The sequence below is a fragment of the Mastigoproctus giganteus genome, chromosome 5 (genome assembly GCF_048544385.1).
Source record: "Mastigoproctus giganteus isolate SK-2022 chromosome 5, ASM4854438v1, whole genome shotgun sequence".
Classification (NCBI taxonomy): domain Eukaryota; kingdom Metazoa; phylum Arthropoda; class Arachnida; order Uropygi; family Thelyphonidae; genus Mastigoproctus; species Mastigoproctus giganteus.
In genome coordinates this window covers 91,634,967-91,656,873 of record NC_143579.1, presented here as the reverse complement: position 1 = coordinate 91,656,873, position 21,907 = coordinate 91,634,967, and the positions used below count along the sequence as shown (strand labels likewise).

The 21,907-nt window shown below is 35.8% G+C and overlaps 1 protein-coding gene across 1 annotated transcript in view; it reads right to left on the bottom strand.

Moving 5' to 3' along the window:
* Positions 1 to 983: 983 nt before the first annotated feature.
* The window catches only part of LOC150085556 (uncharacterized), a 327,690-nt gene continuing 306,766 nt past the window's right edge, over positions 984 to 21,907 (bottom strand). The window contains exon 13 of the mRNA XM_090374600.1: positions 984 to 1,166. Within this exon, the coding sequence (XP_090230726.1) occupies positions 984 to 1,166 (183 nt within the window). The remainder of the gene's footprint in view (positions 1,167 to 21,907) is intronic.

Here is a 21,907-nt window from a genome sequence, read left to right as displayed (position 1 = left end):
CTGTTGCAGCAGCATAGCGTCAGTAGTGTCCTTAACAACCCTGCCAACCTTTGTATCATCTGCAAACTTGGACATTAAACTTGATATACCATCATCAATATCATTCATAAACACCGAAAACAACAACGGACCCAACACTGAACCCCGAGGAACTCCACTAATAACATTAGTCCACGTTGAGCAGTGTCCATTGATTACCACTCTCTGTCTTCTGCCACTCAACCATCCCCTTATCCATAGCAGCAATTTGCTTCCAATGCCACACTGCTCCAATTTGTGCAGAAGTCTTCCATGTGCAACAGTATCAAAAGCCTTTCTAACAATGGTGGCAAGTTACGAACGGTTAATCTACAGACACAAGGTACTATTTACTTTCCAAATTGCACTATCTAAATTCAAAATAAACCACGGAGTTTGACTAGGTCTATAATCTACTTATAGATAATAATTTAATCTAACAATTAAGTCAATAAAGCAGCTAAGTTTAATTAAAAATTTTCATTTGCGGGAGCTGCAAAACTTGTCCACACTTGGATTTGATACCCTTACCGATACAAAGTAAAAACCTACAAAATCTCTATCTAAATTCAATTTAAACTAAAGTATTGTTACTAGGAATATAAAGCAACTCTAAAAAATAAATTAATATGCCAATTTAAGTCAATAAAAAAGCAAAAACTTCTCTAAAACTTCTTTGCTGGAGCAAAGAAGTTTTAGAGAAGTTTTTTACGGCTTCTTTGCTGGAGCCGTAAAAACTTCCCCTGTTCATGTGTACTCTCGCACCCACTCCTTGACACGAGACAGGGAACCATAATCAAGACAGGAAACCATAATTTCTCAAAGTCAACCTTTGATAAAGGGAGACTCAGATATTTATATGTGAACATAATCCTAATAAATGATGATCTGTTTCATTTATAAATAATCAATCACAAAACTGTAAATTGAAACTAAAACTTTTCTTTCACTTAAGAACAAAGCCACTAACTACTCTGATCACTTACTTTAAGCACAATTACCGCTGCAGCAAAGATGCATACAATGTTAATTAGTGTTAGAAGGAGGCTAATAATTCCTAAGATGGCACACTCTTTATCCATTGCATTTGAATAATACAGAGTATATGAAGGAGGTGGAAGAAGAGATGTTTTCAAGGTTTCATTTTCCTAAATAAGTATAAAAATGTAAACTATTAAGGAAGAATTTTAATTAGTTTTATCAATGTTTTATTATGACAAATAAAAAACAAAATATCATATATGTTAATATACCCTATTTTACTTTAAATGTGCAATAGTTTATCAGGAAAAAATTGGGAAAACTTTGTCTTTAAAGTTGTGTGTTTTAGTCTGATTATAAGCCTTTTCAAACTGATGGAAATTTTATGCTTTTTTCCTAATAAAATAAGAAAAAGACAAAAAAACAGTATGAATTTCTTATATGAAACAATATACAATTTTCGTGGATGATATCCATAAGGTATTTTATTTATTTATTTATTATTATTATTATATTTTTTTAATATATATTTTAAGTTAATGAAGTATTATTCTAACAGGGAAACACAAGACTGCATAAAAATTCATAGGAACAATGTTACTGGGGAACATTATGAATGATCATTCTAATTCTTCAGAATAAGTCAAATTAATTTAAGGCTTGGAAAACATTCAAAAGGGAGCAAAAAAATTGCCTAAAGTCAATGCTGGAAATTAAAATATTGAGTCACTGGCATATGAACGAAAATGAAAATCTGTTACATGGATCAAAATGCCATATCAGGAACTGCTGATGAAAAAAGTGATTTTGAACAAGTGATCAAAACAGACTGGTTTGGAAACCAACTGGATTAAAACTGACAATCTGCAACACATTAAAATGTCAACCAATTGTATTGCCATATGTTAAAATATTTGTATTATTACTGCAGTAAAAAAAATGTGACAAGAAGCATCACTTAGCCCAAGTAATGCTTCTGACATGGGGTCAAGTTTTTATTGTCACTGTGCAAGATTTTCCAGTCTTGCTTCAACCTCAGCGATATTATGTCTATCTTTCAAATGTTTATGCCATTGGAATATCTTACCTTTTGATAATGCTTTTTCACTACATCCTTCAACAATCATTTCTACAATATTTTTAAGAGACAAAAATTTCTAAAAAAATTACAATACAAAAATTACGTACCATAAACAATAGATAAAAATAAACCTTTATGCATATGCAACTGTAACCATGCAACTATAATTCTAAGTTACAAAATGAATCCAAAAGTATTTTTTTCTTATTTGATGTTCAGGAATTTTTAACAAATTCCATTCTGGAAACACTTTAATCCTACCTTTTATATACTTCTTGAGCTTATCTTGTCTACTCTTCCAGACAGAATATTTGATAAAGTGTTAGTGGTTTTCCATTTCATTTTATTTTATTTTAATAAAAATATAAATAAAAATAATATGCAGTTTACAAAGTTCAATACTTTTTAAATGCAGTGAAGACAAGTACGTTATTATTAGTATTAGTCATATAGTGCAAGGAAGCCCCAGGCTTTTGCTGCACCAGCCAAAAAATAAATAATAAAACAAAATAAATCTGAATATAGGATTCTCTCCTCACATAGGTACCTATCTAGGTGACTGCCCATATAGACAACTTATTCCAGTAATCAACAATTAGTTGAGAAAAAGAAAACTTTCTACAATCCAGTGTGAACCTCTTCCCCTTTAATGTGAATTTATGAAAATTTCACTTTCATTCATTTTACTATACCCTTTCAGAGCATAAGACATCTCAATGAGGCTCCCCTTCTAAGGTTCCTATGTACCAAGCTCTCTAGCCACATATTCCAAGTCTTTTCTCATATGGATGCTCTTTGGCTAATCGCACCAAGAAAGTTGTCTGTCTTTGGACGAACAACATTCAATATCTCAATGACTTCTTTTTAGATGATTTTGCCATAACTAAACACAGTATTCCAAGTACAGTGTTATGATTATCTAGTACAATGGGGTCATGACCTCCCTATCTGTATAAATAAATGTTTGATAAATCATGGATGGATGGAACACCACAGATGCTCCTTGACACCTGACTATACTGCAGAGCGAACTTTGTGTCTGCCTATATCGTAACTCATAAATACTAATCTACTTTTTAATAGTTTGAGTTATTTGTTATTTGGTTTTTAGGAGCATTAGCAACTAAGGCCATATTGCTCTGGGGATATGCGGTGGTCATTCCTGACCTTTCCACATCCTCCGTATTTGGTGGTCACGGGCTCGAACCCCGGTGTAATCAAGAAGCGTGTGCTACGCGCTGCTGCTCCTGCCCACCTGGCTATGGAGGCGCCTTTAATAGTTTGAGAAAATATAAGGTCACACTACATTTTGCATTTTTGTCTATACTACTGAGAGACTATGTTGCTCCTCCTGTGACAGTAAGAGAACTCGGACTGACCCAAACACAAGTTAACCTAAAATAACTAAAATTATTTTTAATCAAATAACATTACCCAGTACATGAATCTATTGTTCATTAAAAACCCAAAGGCACCATTGTAGTTTCATTCAGAACTATTTGTTTTCATCATTATATAACAGGTAGCCTCAATTACTGACATTGTATGGAGCAGTTAATAAATGTATCAAATCTAAATAAGCAGTCAAGTGGGAAAAAAAAATCTCCTGATTGAAAAAGGAGGAAAATGCCAGAAGTTTATCAAACTGTAACAGGGTGCTTAATGGTTTTGTAATAACTGAGAGCAAAGTGGAGGAGAAATTGAAAAAGGAACTTTTGTTATGTAGCAAAAAAAAAAAAAAATCACAATTGCTAGGTAGCATAGCACAGGCCCAATGCATTATACAAGTAAAGAAGTGAGGTGCTATTTCAAAGCAAGTATTGAAATAGTTGAGAAAAAACACTCACACTGCATTCTATATTTGTGTCTTATTGCCAGGGGTCTATACTGTCCTTCTTGTGACAGAGCTTTAGACTTTAGACAGTTTATAAATTACTACATTATCCCCAAGTTGATCTAAAGTTACTAATATTGCTTTTAATTGAATAACAACACCCAGTAGGTGAATCTATTTTTCATTAAAAACTCAAAGGCAACTATTATAACCAGTTTCAGAACCATTTGGTTCCATCAGACAACAAGAAGCCTCAATTAGCTACATTATGCTGATCAGTAAATAAATGTATCGCATCTAAATGAGCAGCCAAGCAAACTACAAAACCATAACTTTTGTTATATGATAATACAATCCCTATTAGCAGCCAGCATAGGCCCAATGCATTAAACAAATAAAGAAGCAGGGTATTATTTCAATGGAGGTATTGAAATAATTTGTGGGGGAAAAAATGCTCCCATGAAGTTGTTTCTAAAGAGCCTAAGCCCAATTCATCACTGACACAGGAAGAGGAAACATAGTCTCTGGTAGTATAGACAGAAAACAGTGTGAACATATCTTTTAAGTTCTTTTTATTCTTCATCAGTTTTTAAATTGTGTACAGTGGGACCAACTGATGATGTCAAATTCTAAGTGGAAAGCATTCAAGAAACTCATCATAGAAGCTACTAGGTTTTTCATAGTGATTAAGAAATACTGTTCAAGGTTTTGACCTAAATGGACATCAGATGAACTAATGAGACTTTGGGCAAAGAAGAAAAATGCACGAGATGCATATAAATTATCAGGTGACACAGAAGCCTGTGGCAGATATAAGCTAGTCAGTAATCAATTTGCAAAGGTGGTTAGACAACCAAACACAGATTATGAGAAATCTTTGGAAAAGGATGCTAAGAAAAACAGCAAGGACGTCTTTACTTATATAAACTCTAGAAGAAAGGAAGGAAGGGAGGGGATGATTGTTCAAGGTTTAGGCCTAAATGGACATCAGATGAACTGAGACTTCGAGCAAAGAAGAAAAATACACAAGATGCATACAAATTATAAGGTGACACTGAAGCCTGTGGCAGATATAAGCTAGTCAGTAATCAATTCACAAAGGAGGTTAGACAACCAAACACAAATTATGAGAAATCTTTGGAAAAGGATGCTAAGAAAAACAGCAAGGACTTCTTTACTTATATAAACTCTAGAAGGAAGGAAGGAGATGAATCAGATTGGTCCACTTGATTTGGTTTGGGTTTTATTGGTGCATTATAGTCCACTTGATATTGATAGTTTGACTGTTGATGATCCTGCTCAGATAGCTGATAATCTGAATGCGTATTTTGCATCTACATCCACAAGAGGAGTAATTAAGGGAGGAAAATGCCAGATGTTTATCAAACTGTAACAGGGTGCTTAATGATTTTGTAATAACTGAGAGCAAAGTGGAGGAGAAATTGTTGAGGTTAAACATAAGAAAGGCACCTGGGGTGGATGAGATCTATCCAGTTATATTAAAGGAGGTGGCAAAGGAAGTAAGCAAACCCTTAGCCATAATTATGATAGCATCCTTGGACTCAGGGGAAGTCCCCATGGACTAGAGAGTGCAAATGAATCCCCAATTCAAAAAGAGAGATCTAAGGGTAACATGAGTAATTACAGATAAGAGGAATTGATAAGTTAAGATATGAAGAGATAAGAAGAATGACCCCTTTTAAATTTCCTATCCTTCCTAAATATGTTGTACATACCAGAAAAACTACCCCTATTTCTGAGTGACACCACATTTCTGTTAGCCCTATTATGTCAGCATTAAGTTTCAACAAGCATCTTTTCCTTTTTTGGTGGTGCCCACCAAGTTTAAAATTCAAATAATTAACTTTATTTATTATTATTTTATGTAATTGTATTAATTAGAAAATAAACATTTCTCTGCATTCTAATTTTTCCTTTTCTGCTCTCTTGTGGATGCTTTATTTCCTCCAGTGACAGCAATAGGCTCACTTTAAGGAATTAATCCATGAGCTGGCCTAAAATTACTAATATCATTTTTAATCTTTAATGTTGTTTGCTATAAATGAAACATCAATAAAAATAAATGAAGTATATTTTTACCATTCACTTTTTTTTTGGCTACTGTGTTTTTTTAGGCACATTAGCATATATGCATAATGCAGCTATAGTCTTCACTATGGCTCTTAAAGCTTTTTAAGAATTTGAATTCTTAAAAAGATTTGTTGAACCTTTCCAAAATGTAACAATTGGACCAATAGAAATCCAGCAATTATTATTTTTTTTCCATCCTCATGTAATAACTCTATTCCCAATGGATTGTAATAACTCTATTCCCAAAAAGATGGATTAGAGTCGGAACTAGGGTTGAGCGAGTGGGGCACCAGCCCCAGCATTTTAAGGGCGTATCCGACCAGTTATATATTTTAAAATTGCTTCATTTTTGATTAATTACAGTCGGATCTGCATTTAACGAACTGCTTTATAGTGAATTTTTTGAATTCCTTCTGGTAATTACATTTAAAAGTTTCTGTAGAATGAAGAAATTTTCCATATTACAAACGGATTACTAGAGACTTTGTATGCTTTGTTTCCATCTCCGGCCTTTAGGCAATTTAAGCAAATAGAAAACGAAAATTAAGGGTTAAAGGGATTGCCGTTCCACAATGTAAGTGGAACGTAAAACGTATGCAGCCACCTGTCCCACATACCAAGAGGTCATGCTAGTCAACTGCTTTCTCTGGCCAGTCAAAAGAGTAAGGCGTATTCCCAACACGGATAATAGCTTCTGGTCAACTTGTGTTCTTGGTTTAAAATAAAAATAAAAATTTTATTAAAAGAAATACCGCATTATCTTTTTTTTTTTTTTTTTTTTTTGTTAGTTGTTGGTGCATCGGCTTCTGTAGACATAATGCACCTCCCAAAGTTTTTGCATTTTACTCTGATCCAAGCCCGAGGCGGGATTCAAACCCTCGACCTTTGGGTTGCCAGGCAGGCACTTTACCCACCTGGTCGGCACATTATCTTTGTATGTACTACCTATGATTCCAGAAATTTTTGTGTTTGTGAGAATGAAAAAAATTATAAATTCAGGATTTATAATCACTTACTGAAAAAAATATCAGGGAGGAACAGTGTTTTACAAATTTTGAAAATAAAGAAACTCCAATTACAAACTTCTATAAAGTATGGCCCGTTTTGTGACGTCATACCTCCGAGCTTTTTTGTTTGTCCGCCAGTGCTAACCACTGGAGGACAAACAATTTTTTCAAATATCTGTTGATATTTCAACAGATATTTGAAAAATCTGTTTGAAAAATTTGTTTTATTGATACTGCAGGATATAAAATCTGTAACCCCTTTACAACTTCTCCAATTCATTCATGAGTATTGTCTAACAGAATCTTATCTAAATATAAAAATAACTCTATGAATTTTTCTTACCCTGCCTATAACAGTAGTTTCTTGTGAAAGGTCCTTCAAAGCGAGAAAAATTCAATTAAAATAATACACCTTCATTGCGTATTTTTAGTTTATGTTAAAAGTACTGTAGTATATTTCATAATATTTTGTTTCTATGATTTTATACTAGACATATATAAACAAACTATCTGGTTTTCTAATTTCTTTGTAGTTATATATATTTTCTTCGTAGTTTATACAGAATTAAATTCTCTGTAGATATAAACAAATATTTGTAAGTTTCTTTTTCTTTGATATTTTTGTTTTGTTATATTCATTGTATTATTTAAATTATTTTATTAATAAATATATGCAAATCGTTGACCGTTGCAATAGTAATTTTTATAAATTCATAAAGATTGCAGAGGCAAAGCAAGGGGGGAGATTTTTCAGAAAAAGCAGGAGAGTTTTTGAAAGTCCACAATATCCTAGAAATTAAATTTCATTGACAAAATATGCATTTTATATTAAAAGACAATAATAGGATTGTTTACCAGTAGAGTATGATTTTAAACATTAATCTACCTAACCTTTTTCTGTCTGTGGATTTCTGTTTGGATATTTTATTAGACATTAGTTGATTTTGGTTCCTTCAAGAAAGATACCATTGCAGACTTTACCTTCTTCAGAAACAGCAAGTCAAAGTTTCATTCATAACAATGACACTGCTAGCTTGTTTATAACAACAGCCCTGATTTGGCTATTAGAGGATTTCTGAAGGTTCAACAGCAACAGAAGATCTGAATTCGGTTTTTTTTTTCTCCTAACCCAGCTGAACATTCACTCACACTCAGCACTGATATGAAGAATTGTTAAAATGCCAAGCATGACTTTGGATAATATTTCAAACTTCCAAGTGCACTTATCAGTTCCTCAACTAAGATCCACAGTACATTACTTCTTTCTTCTTCCATAATGGTGTCGATAGGCTTACATTTAGTAATAGTAATAGTAATGGCCGCATGGTGCAAGAAAGCCTATGGCTTATGCTGTACCAGCTAAAAAAAAAAAAAAAAGAAAAAAAAAAAAACAATGATAAAAAAAAATAATAAATAAATAAATAATAATAATTAATAAAAGAAAAGAAATTAAACCTATCATCCTATGCGCGTCCCTCACCCGAAGGTACTATCCAGATGACCTTTGAATTTCCCCAAACTGTCAGCCTCTACCACCCATGTAAGCAACTTATTCCAGTAATTTATAACTCGCTGGGTAAAAAAAACTTCCTGCAGTCCAATCTAAACATTTCCCCCCATAACTTGAACTTATGTCCCCTAGTTCTAGCATCTTGAAAATTTCGTCCTCATTCATTTTACTGATGCCTCTCAGAGCCTTAAACACCTCAATCAAATCTCCTCTAAGGTGTCTAGTTTCCAAACTCTGCAACCCACATATTCGAAGTCTTTCTTCATAAGAACGCCCTTCTGCCGATCTCACCAGGTGAGTTACCCGTCTTCGCACCCTTTCAAGAAGCTTGATGTCTTTCTTTAGGTGCAGTCTCCATAATTGAACACATTGACAGAACTAATTCTGAAAAACACATTGCTTGATCTTTTTTTTTAATATTAATGACACCAAGAAGTACTGGAAACTTGGCTACAAGAAATTTCAAATTAAAAGATGATGTACTGTCAATGGATGAAATTTGTATTACCTCAGCATTGATAAGAAAGTTCATTTTCAATGGGAACTTGTGCACTACGTAGTTACATAGTGCACAAATAGTTTTTCACTGATCAAAAGAATGAAATTAGTTTTTTGTGGAGCAAAAGAACTAAATCCTTTCCTCTTGTTTTAGACTCCCCATGGCCCTGGCAGTAGAAATGCCTATTCCTAAGCCAAAATCACCCATCTGACTTAGTTTGCTATGGTAATCAATTTCCAAAATGGAAGACAAAAATTTGAAACTGTTGGTAAAATAAATTTGCATATAACTTTGCATATTGTTCAACGTGTCTAGGAGTAAAGACCTCGGTATACGGATGTGAGGTATGTTGGATTGAAGAGATATTTTGTACATCCAAATGTTGGCATAACAATTAAAAGAAATAAGCAAATTGCTTTATTTGAGCAGAAAAAAGAAATATAAAGACTTTCTGCATGAGTGAGGATAACTTACTTATAATTATCAGCTTGCTTGGCCAGTTTACAATCACTTTCACCAGAACTTTGCAATTGAAAAGTTTTTCTTTCATGAATTTTTCCTCTTTCCAAACTTTTGGCTCATGAACTGGATTTCAGCATGAGTCAGTGCCACGCAATGGTGATTGCTAGTTGTACTTTGCAATTTGGTAACTTCGTAAAGTGCTCATATTGTTTTTCTCACCTATTCTAACCTCTTCTTTAAATAGACTTGTCAAAGGCTGCCACTGTTATACCAGACCAGTTTTAACCGAAGACAGCCAATGTGTACACAGCTATTTCAAAATCTTTTTTACTTTGATATAAATTAATATGATAAGGACAGCTTATTACAAGTTATAACCAAGTGCTCGATTTCCTCTTTTAACACCCTTGATACTCCAGTTTTTAGAGCTACCGTGACAGGCATATTATCAACACTGTATGCCAGACGGTTTTTTTCAAGGAATCACACATGCTTGTTTAGAAGAAGACACCAAATGTTTCCCCATAGAGTTGTTTTCCAATGTTGGCACTAGGCATTGGAAAGCTGCTTTGGCAAGCTGCTTTCAATTTGGTGTTTATATTTTTATTATTATGAAAGGTCACCACTATTATTCTTGAATAATTGTGGGAAATCTTTCATAATATTTCATAATTGTGGTGAACTTTATTCCTTGAATATTGTGGAATCACTATGATTAGAGCCTTCTGTAGAAATCAAAAATGGCCCATTTTTCAGAGCCATCACTACCTCTTCTTTTCCTATCCATGTAATTTCACTAATAAAGCCTGCTGTTTTTTTAATTCCAACCACATTTTATTATTATTATTTTTTTATTTCACTATTGGGAAATGCTTATCTAAACAATGCACCTACATGATTGGCACAACTCTGACAAAAGATGCAGATAACCATTTCAGTGTGTATGACATCATCATCACTATAAATGCTACATCTTCTTTGAATTTTTGATGCAAAACATCCTTAGGAGCACCTACAAAAATTTCAACAAAGTAAATCTGATTGGTCACAAAAAATATGTCACAGAAGTGACATCATCCCCGGCTTCACATGCTCCAACCACTAGTCTGTGCCGAGCACTCACTAGTAGTGTGATTAGAGCTTGTGACGCATTTTTCATGACCAGTACGATATCTCAAGTTCTAGTGAATTGATTTACAAATTCAAATACATTCATTGGAATTTTGTTGAACTGCATCAGAAGAACACGATAAAACAAAAAAAAAAAAAAAAAAAAAACCCACGCGTGTACCATGTATGCCTGAAAGATGCTTTATTTTATGTGAAAACATTCTGGGCTTGGAAGAGGCTAACAAAATCCAAGCCAATAGACTAATTACCCATTTGATTGTAGCCATTTGTTAAATAGCATGATGTCACAATCATACTTCATGCAGTAGTAACTGCACGAAGTATGCTTGCAACAATACAAGTATTTATCATATGACTGCAAAAAATGTAAATATTTGACAATTTCTTTTTTCTTCTAGCATTTTCGCATTCCACTGTTAGGTGCCACTATAGATGTTTTCATTGCAATAATGTAAAATATTCCGTTCAGTAGAAGGTATTTAACACTTGCTATGGACGATTGGGGCTTAGAAGGGAACAGGTATCCTGTGTGTTATCAGACACTCAGCCTAAAACAGATGGATCCAGTATCTCTCTATTACAGAAGATTTAGGAGAAGTCCAGTTGGCCTGCCTCCCTAAAATCCACTCATGCACACCTTCTCGATGGTAAGCCCTGTTACATCACTTAGGTGGCAACGAATGTGTAGAGTAGTTCTCTTCAAGACGCCTGGTCAGCGTGATGAGGAAAAGACCAAACCCTCAAGCATATGACAGCACGACAAAACAAATGGCCCTCAGTCCCCAGCAGCTTTCACTCCCCCTCTTATGGCAGCGAAAGGATCAGAGTGGAAGCAGAGGGTGCTAAGAATCTCTGGGTACGACCAAGCTGCCATGCACGGAAACTGAACTTGGCCTGTTATAACGTAACATCACTCATCGGTGAAGACAGGATATTAGAGCTGGAAAAGAAATTAGAAAATGTGAATTGGAATATCATCGGTTTTGCTGAAACAAGAAGAAGAAATGAATCACTTATAAGTTTATCAAGTGGAAATCTGCTGTACACCAATGGAAACAGTGAAAGGAGTGAAGGTGGAGTTGGGTTTCTGGTTCATAGGATTTTAAAAACAACATTTTGGAATTCAAAAGTACATCACCAAGGGTGTCAAGACTAATACTCAAGATTTCTAAGAGATACAACCTAAAGGTTACAATGATTTTTATGCACCAACATCGAGCCATGATGATGAAGAGGTTGAAGAAATGTACACCGAAATTGAGTCTTCTAGATGAGCAGAAAACTCACTACACTAGTATTATGGGGGACTTCAATGATAAGGTTGGAAAAAGACAAAACAGCGCAGAAAGGGGAAACTATAGGAAATTTTGGAATTGGTGAAAAAAATAAAAGAGGTGAAAGACTTGTGGAATTTGCAGAATCTCAAGGACTGTCAGTAATGAACACTTTTTTCAAGAAAAGGGTGAACAGAAATCCATTTGGACATGGAAGAGTCCAAATGGATTAACAACTAATGAAATCGACTTCATCCTCACTAACAGAAGATATATTGTGAATGATGTTACCGTCCTGAATAAGGTAAATGTTGGAAGTGATCACAGAATGGTAAGATGTACACTTGATATAGATGTAGGAAAGGAAAGGAAAAAACTGACTCGAGTAAATAATACAAAGGTCTTTGAGATAACAGAAGAGGAGAAAAAGCAGTATGTACTGGAACTTAAGAACAAGTTTGAGCTTCTGGAGACTGCTCAGGACCAAGATATCAACGAGGAATATTACAACTTTCTGAAAGTGATAAAGCCCAAGAAACCTATAGGGAAAAAGAAATCCAAAGAACAAAAAATTAGTCAAGAAACACTTGTCATGATGAACCGAAGATGACAAATGAAGAGCAAGAAAAACACTGACAGGGAGAAAATTGAGTATACTGAGTTATGCAAAGCCATTAGAAAGAGACTCAGAGAGGACATAAGAAGATTTAACACAAGAAAAGTAAAACAAGCATTAAGGGAAAACAAAGGATTTAAATCAGCAGCCATGAACAGTAATACAGAAAGACAAATGATACTGAAACTGAAGAATAGCAATGGTGTACTTATAAACAGCAGAGAGGGCATAATTCAAATAGCAGAAGACTATATAGAGAATTATACAAGGAGCGAGGGAATGATGCCAGCAGTGAGGAAGATGGATTGCAAAGTAGCAACACATACGACATACCCGATATTCTTCCTGATGAGGTAGAACATGCATTGAAGAAAATGAAGAATCAGAAAGCCCCGGGGGGAAGATGAAGTTACTGTAGAGTTGTTAAAATTGGGAGGAAGGGAAGAGACATAACACAAAAACTGGCAAGGCTCTTCACAAAGTACATTAGAAAAGGTGTGACGCCTAAGCAGTGGAATAATGCAATCATAGTTTTGCTGCATAAGAAAGGAGATAAATCAGAAATTGGAAATTATAGACCAATTAGCTTTTTATCCCACATCTACAAGTTGTTCACAAGCGTCATTACTAACAGATTAGAAAGAATACTTGATGAGAATCAACCAAAACAGCAAGCTGGCTTTAGGACAGGATTCTCAACTATGGATCACCTTCACATAATATCACAGATAAACAATGGAGAAAGCAAATGAAGATAAAACACCATTATGGTTAGCATTTGTGGATTATGAAAAGGCATTTGACTCCATACAGCATAAGGCAATGTTTAGGGCACTAGAAAGACAAGGCATAGATACCCCACATATTATGATTTTGAAGAAAATATATGAGAGTGCTACCTCTTTTATTAGACTAGACAAAGACAGTAAGAAATTTAAAATAGAGAAAGGAGTTCGACAGGGAGACACAATATCTCCGAAGCTGTTTACTGCTGCCCTTGAGGAAGGTTTCAGAAGATTAGACTGGTCGCAGAAAGGAGTCAATGTGAACGGAGAGTACCTAAACCATTTACGATTTGCAGATGACATCGTGGTCATAAGCCACGATCCCAAAGAATTAGAGGAAAATCTTAATCAGTTATGCACAGTTAGTAAGGATTTAGGACTAAAAATGAATATGGCTAAAACAAAAGTAATGATGAACAAGTATGCCACAGAAAGGGAAATAATGATTGAAGAAGCAGTAATTGAAAAGGTGGAGTCATATACTTATCTGGGACAAGTTATTAGCTGTAATAATGATAAATGGCTGGAAGTCAAGAGAAGCATTCAGGAAATATAGTCACATACTGAAGAGCAATATTCCAGTTTGTCTGAAACATAAAATAATGAACCAATGTATACTCCCCACCATGACTTATGGAAGTGAAACTTGGACACTCACCAAAAGAATGGAAGAGAAGCTGAGAACTACACAGCGAAGAATGGAATGAATTATATTGGGAATCAGACTGTTACATAAGAAGAGAAACACATGGATTAGGCAGCAAACTCAAGTAAAGGACATTCTTATCAAAACAAAAGAACTAAAATGGTCTTGGGCAGGACACATAGCTCGAAGACATGATGACAGACGGATTAAAAAAAAATAACAGAATGGTATCCAAGAGGAGCTAGAAGAAATCCTGGAAGACAAAGGCAGAGATGGATAGATGAAATTCATGAGTTTGTGGGTAGTAAATGGATGGCCAGTGCTCAAAACAGAAGGAACTGGAAAGTTGCTAGAGAAGCCTTCATCCTGCAGTGGATTGAAAATGGCTGATGATGATGATAATGATGGACGATTGGTTCTTATTCACTCTCAGTGTGCTGATTTATTTTGTTTTGCTACTGTACTCAAAGGTGCAGCTCAATTCAAGGTGTTAAAAAAAGATATAAAAAAAATACCCATGATTATGAGTGATGATGTCAAAGTTAACTTTGGATTGGAGGAAACTAAACTGTTAATTACTTTCCTGCAAGAAACGTTCAATCTAATTCTAAACACTAATCCCACAATTTCAACTACAAATCGGGTACCTCGATTGATGTTGTTTTCCAGAGATATTTAAATATGTTGCAATTGCAAGTATACATCTCTTACTTTAATTATCATTAATTCATTATAGGTGCCCCCATGGATATTTCACACAAAACCCTCTACTGCATGTGCTAGGCACACTTTTTTTTTTTTCTATGCCTAAATGCTGTCATTATGGTTATTTGTTTGTAAATGTCTGATTACATAGTGTTTTTCACCACTTGAAATTAAAATATCATTAGTGATATTTCAATTTCAGCAGTGGCAAATGATGCAAGAAAACAAGCTTATACAGCATCAGCAAAAAAAAAAAAAAAAAAATGTCCATCTCACCTATCCATTCTCTCCAACAAATTTGTCTAGTTCTTCCTTGAATTTATTCAAGCAATCCACTTTCACAACATCAGATGAAGTTTACTACAGCAATCAGCCATCTGCCGGCTAAAGGCTTCCATGTGTCTATTCTGTAACAATGCTTCTTCAATTTAAATTTATGGCCCTTCATGTGTCTGCAAGAGAAAGAATCCCCATCAGCACTGAGCTTGCTCAATACATTCAAAGCCTTAAACACCTCAGTCAGATCACCTCGCAGGTGCCTAATCTCCAGATGTTGCAATTTGCAGAACTGAAGCTTTTCTCGGTAAGAGCACCCCTTTGTTCCTTTCACCAATTTCATTGCCATACTCTGTACTCATTCCAGTATGCTGGAGTGGGTACAAAGAAGGGCAACAGACTAGTGCATTTTTCCTAAAATGAGGCTGCCAAACCTGTATGCAGTACTCGAGATGTGGCCTGACAATGGAATAATCACCTCCTTATTCCTGCACAGCAAAATTCTTGCATATCATTGACAAAACCCCATGTGCTGCCCTGGCAGCCAGTCAGCACTGCTCAGAGAACTTCATATCTGACTGCACAATTGCCCCCAGGTCTTTTTCATTATCCACTACCCTGAGCGCAATACCACACAGTTGGTACATTATTGCCATTTCTCAGCCCAACTGGATAAGTTTTCTATATCTTGTTGCAGTAGCATACTGTCTTTAACCACCCTGCTAATCTCTGCATCATCTGCAAATGTGGACATTAGGACTGATATACCTTCATCAATATCATTGATAAACATAGAAAACAATAATAGGTCCAACACCGAACCATGGGGGACTCCACTAATAATATTATTCCACGAAGAGCAGTGTCCATTGATAACAACTCTGACTTCTCCTATTCAACCATCCTTTAGCCACAGCAGTAACTTTCCCTTAATGCCACACTGCTCCAATCTGTACAGCAGTCTATTATGTGCAACAGTATCAAAAGCTTTCCTGAAATCCAAATATATATATATATATATAGTATCAAAATTATTTTTTACTTATTTTTTGCATCCAGTTCCTTGTAACTGCATAGTATTCAATCAAATTGGTCCAACAAGATTACCCTTTGACAAACTTATGCTGTGTCGGAAGTATAATTGCACTCCTATTTAGATAGTCCTGAATTTTCCAAGGTGCCCCCAAAGATGCCAATTGGTAGAAAATATCATTTAGCTCCCTGCTAGATTTGATAAAATTCTAGCATCCACTCCTTTCATGTGTGATTGTAGATGCAAAATACTCATTCAGCATGTCAGCAACCCGAGCAAGATCATCAACAGTTGAAATGCTGATATCAAGTGGATCAATGTGATTCATCCCTTTCCTTCTGATGTTTACATAAGGCAAGAATTCTTTGCTCTTTTTCTTTGCATCCTTTTCCAAAGATTTCTCATAATCTGCCTTGGCTTGCCTAACATCCTTTGTGATGTGATTGCAAACTACTTTATAACTACTATACGCTTCTTTTTCACCTGATACTTTATATGTACCCATGCATGTTTCTTCTCTGCCATAAGTCTCATTAGTTCATCTGACATCCATTTAGGTCTAAGCCTTGAACAGTATTATCTTAGTTGCTATGAAAAGCCTTGAACCATGAATGCTTCCCATTTAGAATTTGCTGATGGTAACATCATCAGTTGATTCCACTGTATAAAATTTAAATATTGTGAGAAAATTGTTGTCACCTTTACAAAAGCAAAAAGCCTTCCCTTTACCCTTGATGGTAGCCACATTTTTAATCACAGTGTAGGTAGTTACATACACTGTGATTACTGTCACCTAGTGCTTCCTTTATCTGCAGATTCTTAATGCAAGAAGAATCATAATGTAATAAAGTACAAAATGTAATCCCCATATTCAAATTCTGTATCCGTTATATCTAAGTGATACCATGTCTCTTATATCTCCAAAATGTCTGCCTTTGATGACTTCACCAGCACTTCAAATTCATCAATTTTATTTACTATGCTCCTAGCATTGATGTACATGCAAGTATACATGCATCTGTTCTTACTCTTAGTTATCTTAACACAGCCCATGTATTTACATGTTCCATGCTGACTAACAGCAGGCCTTTAAATCTCCAGCACCTCGCTTTCCAACAGAAACACTGCAAGAATCATTTTCAACTCTACCAATGGCTATTGTTATTCTATTAGTCTGTGTTTTTCCCCCAAAGCTAGCAGTTTTTAAACCTACCTAATGCTGCCTCGATAGTACAGTGGATTCCGGTTATTTGAGCCACCGGTTAATTGGGGCAGTCGTTTATTTTGGGCAAATCTTAAGAAACAGAACCCAATCGAGAAAATGGCTAGCGTTTACTTTGCTTAATTGGGACAACATGCCGTTTAATCGGGGGTAGGAGACTGCAGCACTGGAGATTACCCTACAATTATCTCCCGACCGTACCACACAGTTCGGTCGGATTTATGGAGGTCACAACCATAAGACAATAAAAACAATTAGCAGTCACCTGTTTATTGGGCTTTTCTGTTTGTGCAATCTATCATAAATGGATCATCATCATCATCATCAGCCATTTTCAATCCACTGCAGGATGAAGGCCTCTCCAGCAACTTTCCAGTTCCTTCTGTTTTGAGCACTGGCCATCCATTTACTACTCAAAAACTCATGAATTTCATCCATCCATCTCTGCCTTTGTCTTCCAGGTTTTCTTCTAGCTCCTCTTGGGTACCATTCTGTTATTTTCTTAGTCCATCTGACATCATGTCTTCGAGCTATGTGTCCTGCCCAAGACCATTTTAGTTCTTTAGTTTTGATAAGAATGTCCTTTACTTGAGTTTGCTGCCTAATCCATGTGTTTCTCTTCTTATCTAACAGTCTGATTCCCAATATAATTCGTTCCATTCTTCGCTGTGTAGTTCGCAGCTTCTCTTCCATTCTTCTGGTGAGTGCCCAAGTTTCACTTCCATAAGTCATGGTGGGGAGTATACATTGGTTCATTATTTTACGTTTCAGACAAACTGGGATATTGCTCTTCAGTATGTGACTATATTTCCTGAATGCTATCCATCCAAAATTTATTCTTCTCTTGACTTCCAGCCATTTATCATTATTACAGCTAATAACTTGTCCCAGATAAGTATATGACTCCACCTTTTCAATTACTGCTCCTTCAATCATTATTTCCCTTTCCGTGGCATACTTGTTCATCATTACTTTTGTTTTAGCCATATTCATCTTTAGTCAAAATCCTTACTAACTGTGCATAACTGATTAAGATTTTTCCTCCAATTCTTTGGGATCCTGGCTTATGACCACAATGTCATCTGCAAATCGTAAATGGTTTAGGTACTCTCCGTTCACATTGACTCCTTTCTGCGACCAGTCTAATCTTCTGAAAGCTTCCTCGAGGGCAGCAGTAAACAGCTTCGAAGATATTGTGTCTCCTTGTCAAACTCCTTTCTCGATTTTAAATGTGCTACTGTCCTTTGTCTAGTCTAATAAAGGAGGTAGCACTCTCATATATTTTCTTCAAAATCATAATATATGGTGTATCTATGCCTTGTCTTTCCAGTGCCCGAAACATTGCCTTATGCTGTATTGAGTCAAATGTCTTTTCATAATCCACAAATGCCAGGCATAATGGTGTTTTTTATTCATTTGCTTTCTCCATTAGCTGTGATATTACGTGAGGGTGATCCATAGTTGAGAATCCTGTCCTAAAGCAAGCTTACTCTTTTGGTTGATTCTCATCAAGTATTCTTTCTAATCTGTTAGTAATGACCCTTGTGAACAACTTGTAGATGTAGGATAACAAGCTAATTGGTCTATAATTTCCAATTTCTGATTTATCTCCTTTCTTATGCAGCAAAACTATGATTGCATTATTCCACTGCTTAGGCGTCACACCTTTTTCTAATGTACTTTGTGAAGAGCCTTGCCAGTTTTTTGTGTTATGTCTCTTCCCTTCCTCCCAATTTTAACAACTCTACAGTAACTTCATCTTCCCCCGGGGCTTTCCGATTCTTCATTTTCTTCAATGCATGTTCTACCTCATCAGGAAGAATATCGGGTATGTCATATGTGTTGCTACTTTGCAATCCATCTTCCCCACTGCTGGTATCATTCCCTCGCTCCCTTGTATAATTCTCTATAGTAGTCTTCTGCTAATTGAATTATGCCTTCTCTGCTGTTTATAAGTACACCCATCGTTATTCTTCAGTTTCAGTATCATTTGTCCTTTCTGTATTATTGCTCAAGGCTGTTGATTTAAATCCTTTGTTTTCCCTTAATGCTTGTTCTACTTTTCTTGTGTTAAATCTTCTTATGTCCCTCTCTGAGTCTCTTTCTAATGGCTTTGCATAACTCAGTATACTCAATTTTCTCCCTGTCAGTGTTTTTCTTGCTCTTCATTTGTCGTCTTCGGTTCATCATGACAAGTGTTTCTTGACTAATTTTTTCTTCTTTGAATTTCTGTTTTCCCTTGGGCTTTATTAGTTTCAGAAAGTTGTAATATTCCTCGTCGATATCTTGGTCCTGAGCAGTCTGCAGAAGCTCAAACTTGTTCTTAAGTTCCAGTACATACTGCTTTTTCTCCTCTTCTGTTATCTCAAAGACCTTTGTATTATTTACTCGAGTCAGTTTTTTCCTTTCCTTTCCTACATCTATATCAAGTGTACATCTTACCATTCTGTGATCACTTCCAACATTTACCTTATTCAGGACGGTAACATCATTCACAATATATCTTCTGTTAGTGAGGATGAAGTCGATTTCATTAGTTGTTAATCCATTTGGACTCTTCCATGTCCACTTTCTGTTCACCCTTTTCTTGAAAAAAGTGTTCATTACTGACAGTCCTTGAGATTCTGCAAATTCCACAAGTCTTTCACCTCTTTTATTTCTTTCACCAATTCCAAAGTTTCCTATAGTTCCTCTTTCTGCACTGTTTTGCCTTTTTCCAACCTTAGCATTGAAGTCCCCCATAAGAATAGTGTATTGGGTTTTCTGCTCATCTAGAAGACTCTCAATTTCGGTGTACATTTCTTCAACCTCTTCATCATCATGGCTTGATGTTGGTGCATAAATCATTATAATCTTTAGCTTGTACCTCTTAGAAATCTTGAGTATTAGCCTTGACACCCTTGGTGATGTACTTTTGAATTCCAAAATGTTGTTTTTAAAATTTTTATGGACCAGAAACCCAACTCCACCTTCACTCCTTTCACTGTTTCCATTGGTGTACAGCAGATTTCCACTTGATAAACTTATAAGTGATTCATTTCTTCTTCTTCTTGTTTCAGCAAAACCGATGATATTCCAATTCACATATTCTAATTCCTTTTCCAGCTCTAATATATGGATAGCAAACTCGATCTTATTGAATTTGTGATAATACCGACAGATGGAATTCTGTGGGTTATTATGGTGAAATGTATTTACACTTCTTTGGAATCTCCAATCATATAAAAAAATTAATTTTCGAAATCTTCTCTTAATTCCTATTTTTAAAGCTTCGTAACTTGTTACTCCGTTCTCACTTGCATGTAGCGCATTACTTGCAATTTGTGTGTGCCATGTTGGATAGGAGGAGGAGGAGGAGTATATGATGGGAGGAGGGAGTTTATGAGGGAGTATATGAGGAGGGAGTACACGATAGGAGGGAGTATATGATGAAAGCCTTGTCAATCAATTCGGCCCTGGAAAGATTGTGCAAGGCTCAAGGGGTAGAATTTTTTTCAGCCTGGACTGTACTTGTTAACAGGAGAGATTGCTTCTACAGGGATGGGGTACACTTAAATAGAAAGGGTGCAAGAATATTTGCTGATGCTATCGAGGCAGTGTTAGGTGGGTCGGAAAACTGCTAGCTTGGGGGGAGACAAAGACCAATAGATTGACAGTAGCCACTGGCAGAGGTGAAAGAGATTCTTGCACTGCTTCTATTAGAATGAGCAGAAGCCTGAAAAACAAGATGCATGATATTTCAGAGACTGCTGGGAGCCATTGCGGTACAAGTAAACACATGGGTTGTGTTAGGGTAGCTAAGAATAGAAACAGGTGCAGGTATACTTGCGTGTACACCACTGCTAGGAGTTTAGTAAATAAATTTAATGAATTTGAGGTATTGCTCAAAACATCAAAGGCAGATGTTGTTGGGATATCAGAGACGTGGGGTCACACAGATATAAGGGATGCAGAACTGCAATTTGGGGAGTACAACGTCTACAGAAAGGATAGACAGGATCGGAAGGGGGGAGGGGTTATGCTACTAGTTAAGAAACACATAAAAACCAAGGAAGTGAAGCCAGTCGACATCGCTGGACAGTGCACTGTTGAGTCAGTTTGGTGTGACATAAGCATTGGAAGATCAAAATTGTGAGTAAGAGTGTGCTATAGGCCTAATGACTCTGATGAGTATAATAAGAAACTGTACAGGGAAATAGAGTGGGCCAGTAAATCAGAGAGTCTTATAATGGGAGATTTTAATTTCCCAGATATTGACTGGAATTTGGGGGCTGGTCACTCACACACTAGCAAGGCTTTTGTGAATTTATTGGATGATTGTTTTCTACATCAGCATGTTCGGGAGGCAACTAGAGGGAGTAATACTCTTGATTTGATTATCAGCAGTGATTCTTCATGCATTAAGAATCTGCAGATAAATGAACCACTAGGTGACAGTGATCACAGTGTGCTGAAGTGGGATTTACTCAAAGAGGTAACCACCATCAAGGGTAAAGGGAAGGGTTTTTGCTTTCATTAAGGTAACTACGGTGGTCTGAGATAATATTTAAATTCTATATGGTGGGACCAACTGATGATGTTACCAACAGCAAATTCAAAATGGGAAGCATTCATAGAATTAATCTTGGAAGCTAATAGGCTTTTCATACCAACAAAGAAATATTGTTCAAGATTTAGGCCTAAATGGACGTCAGATGAACTAATTAGACATATGACAGAGAAGAAAAATGCACAGG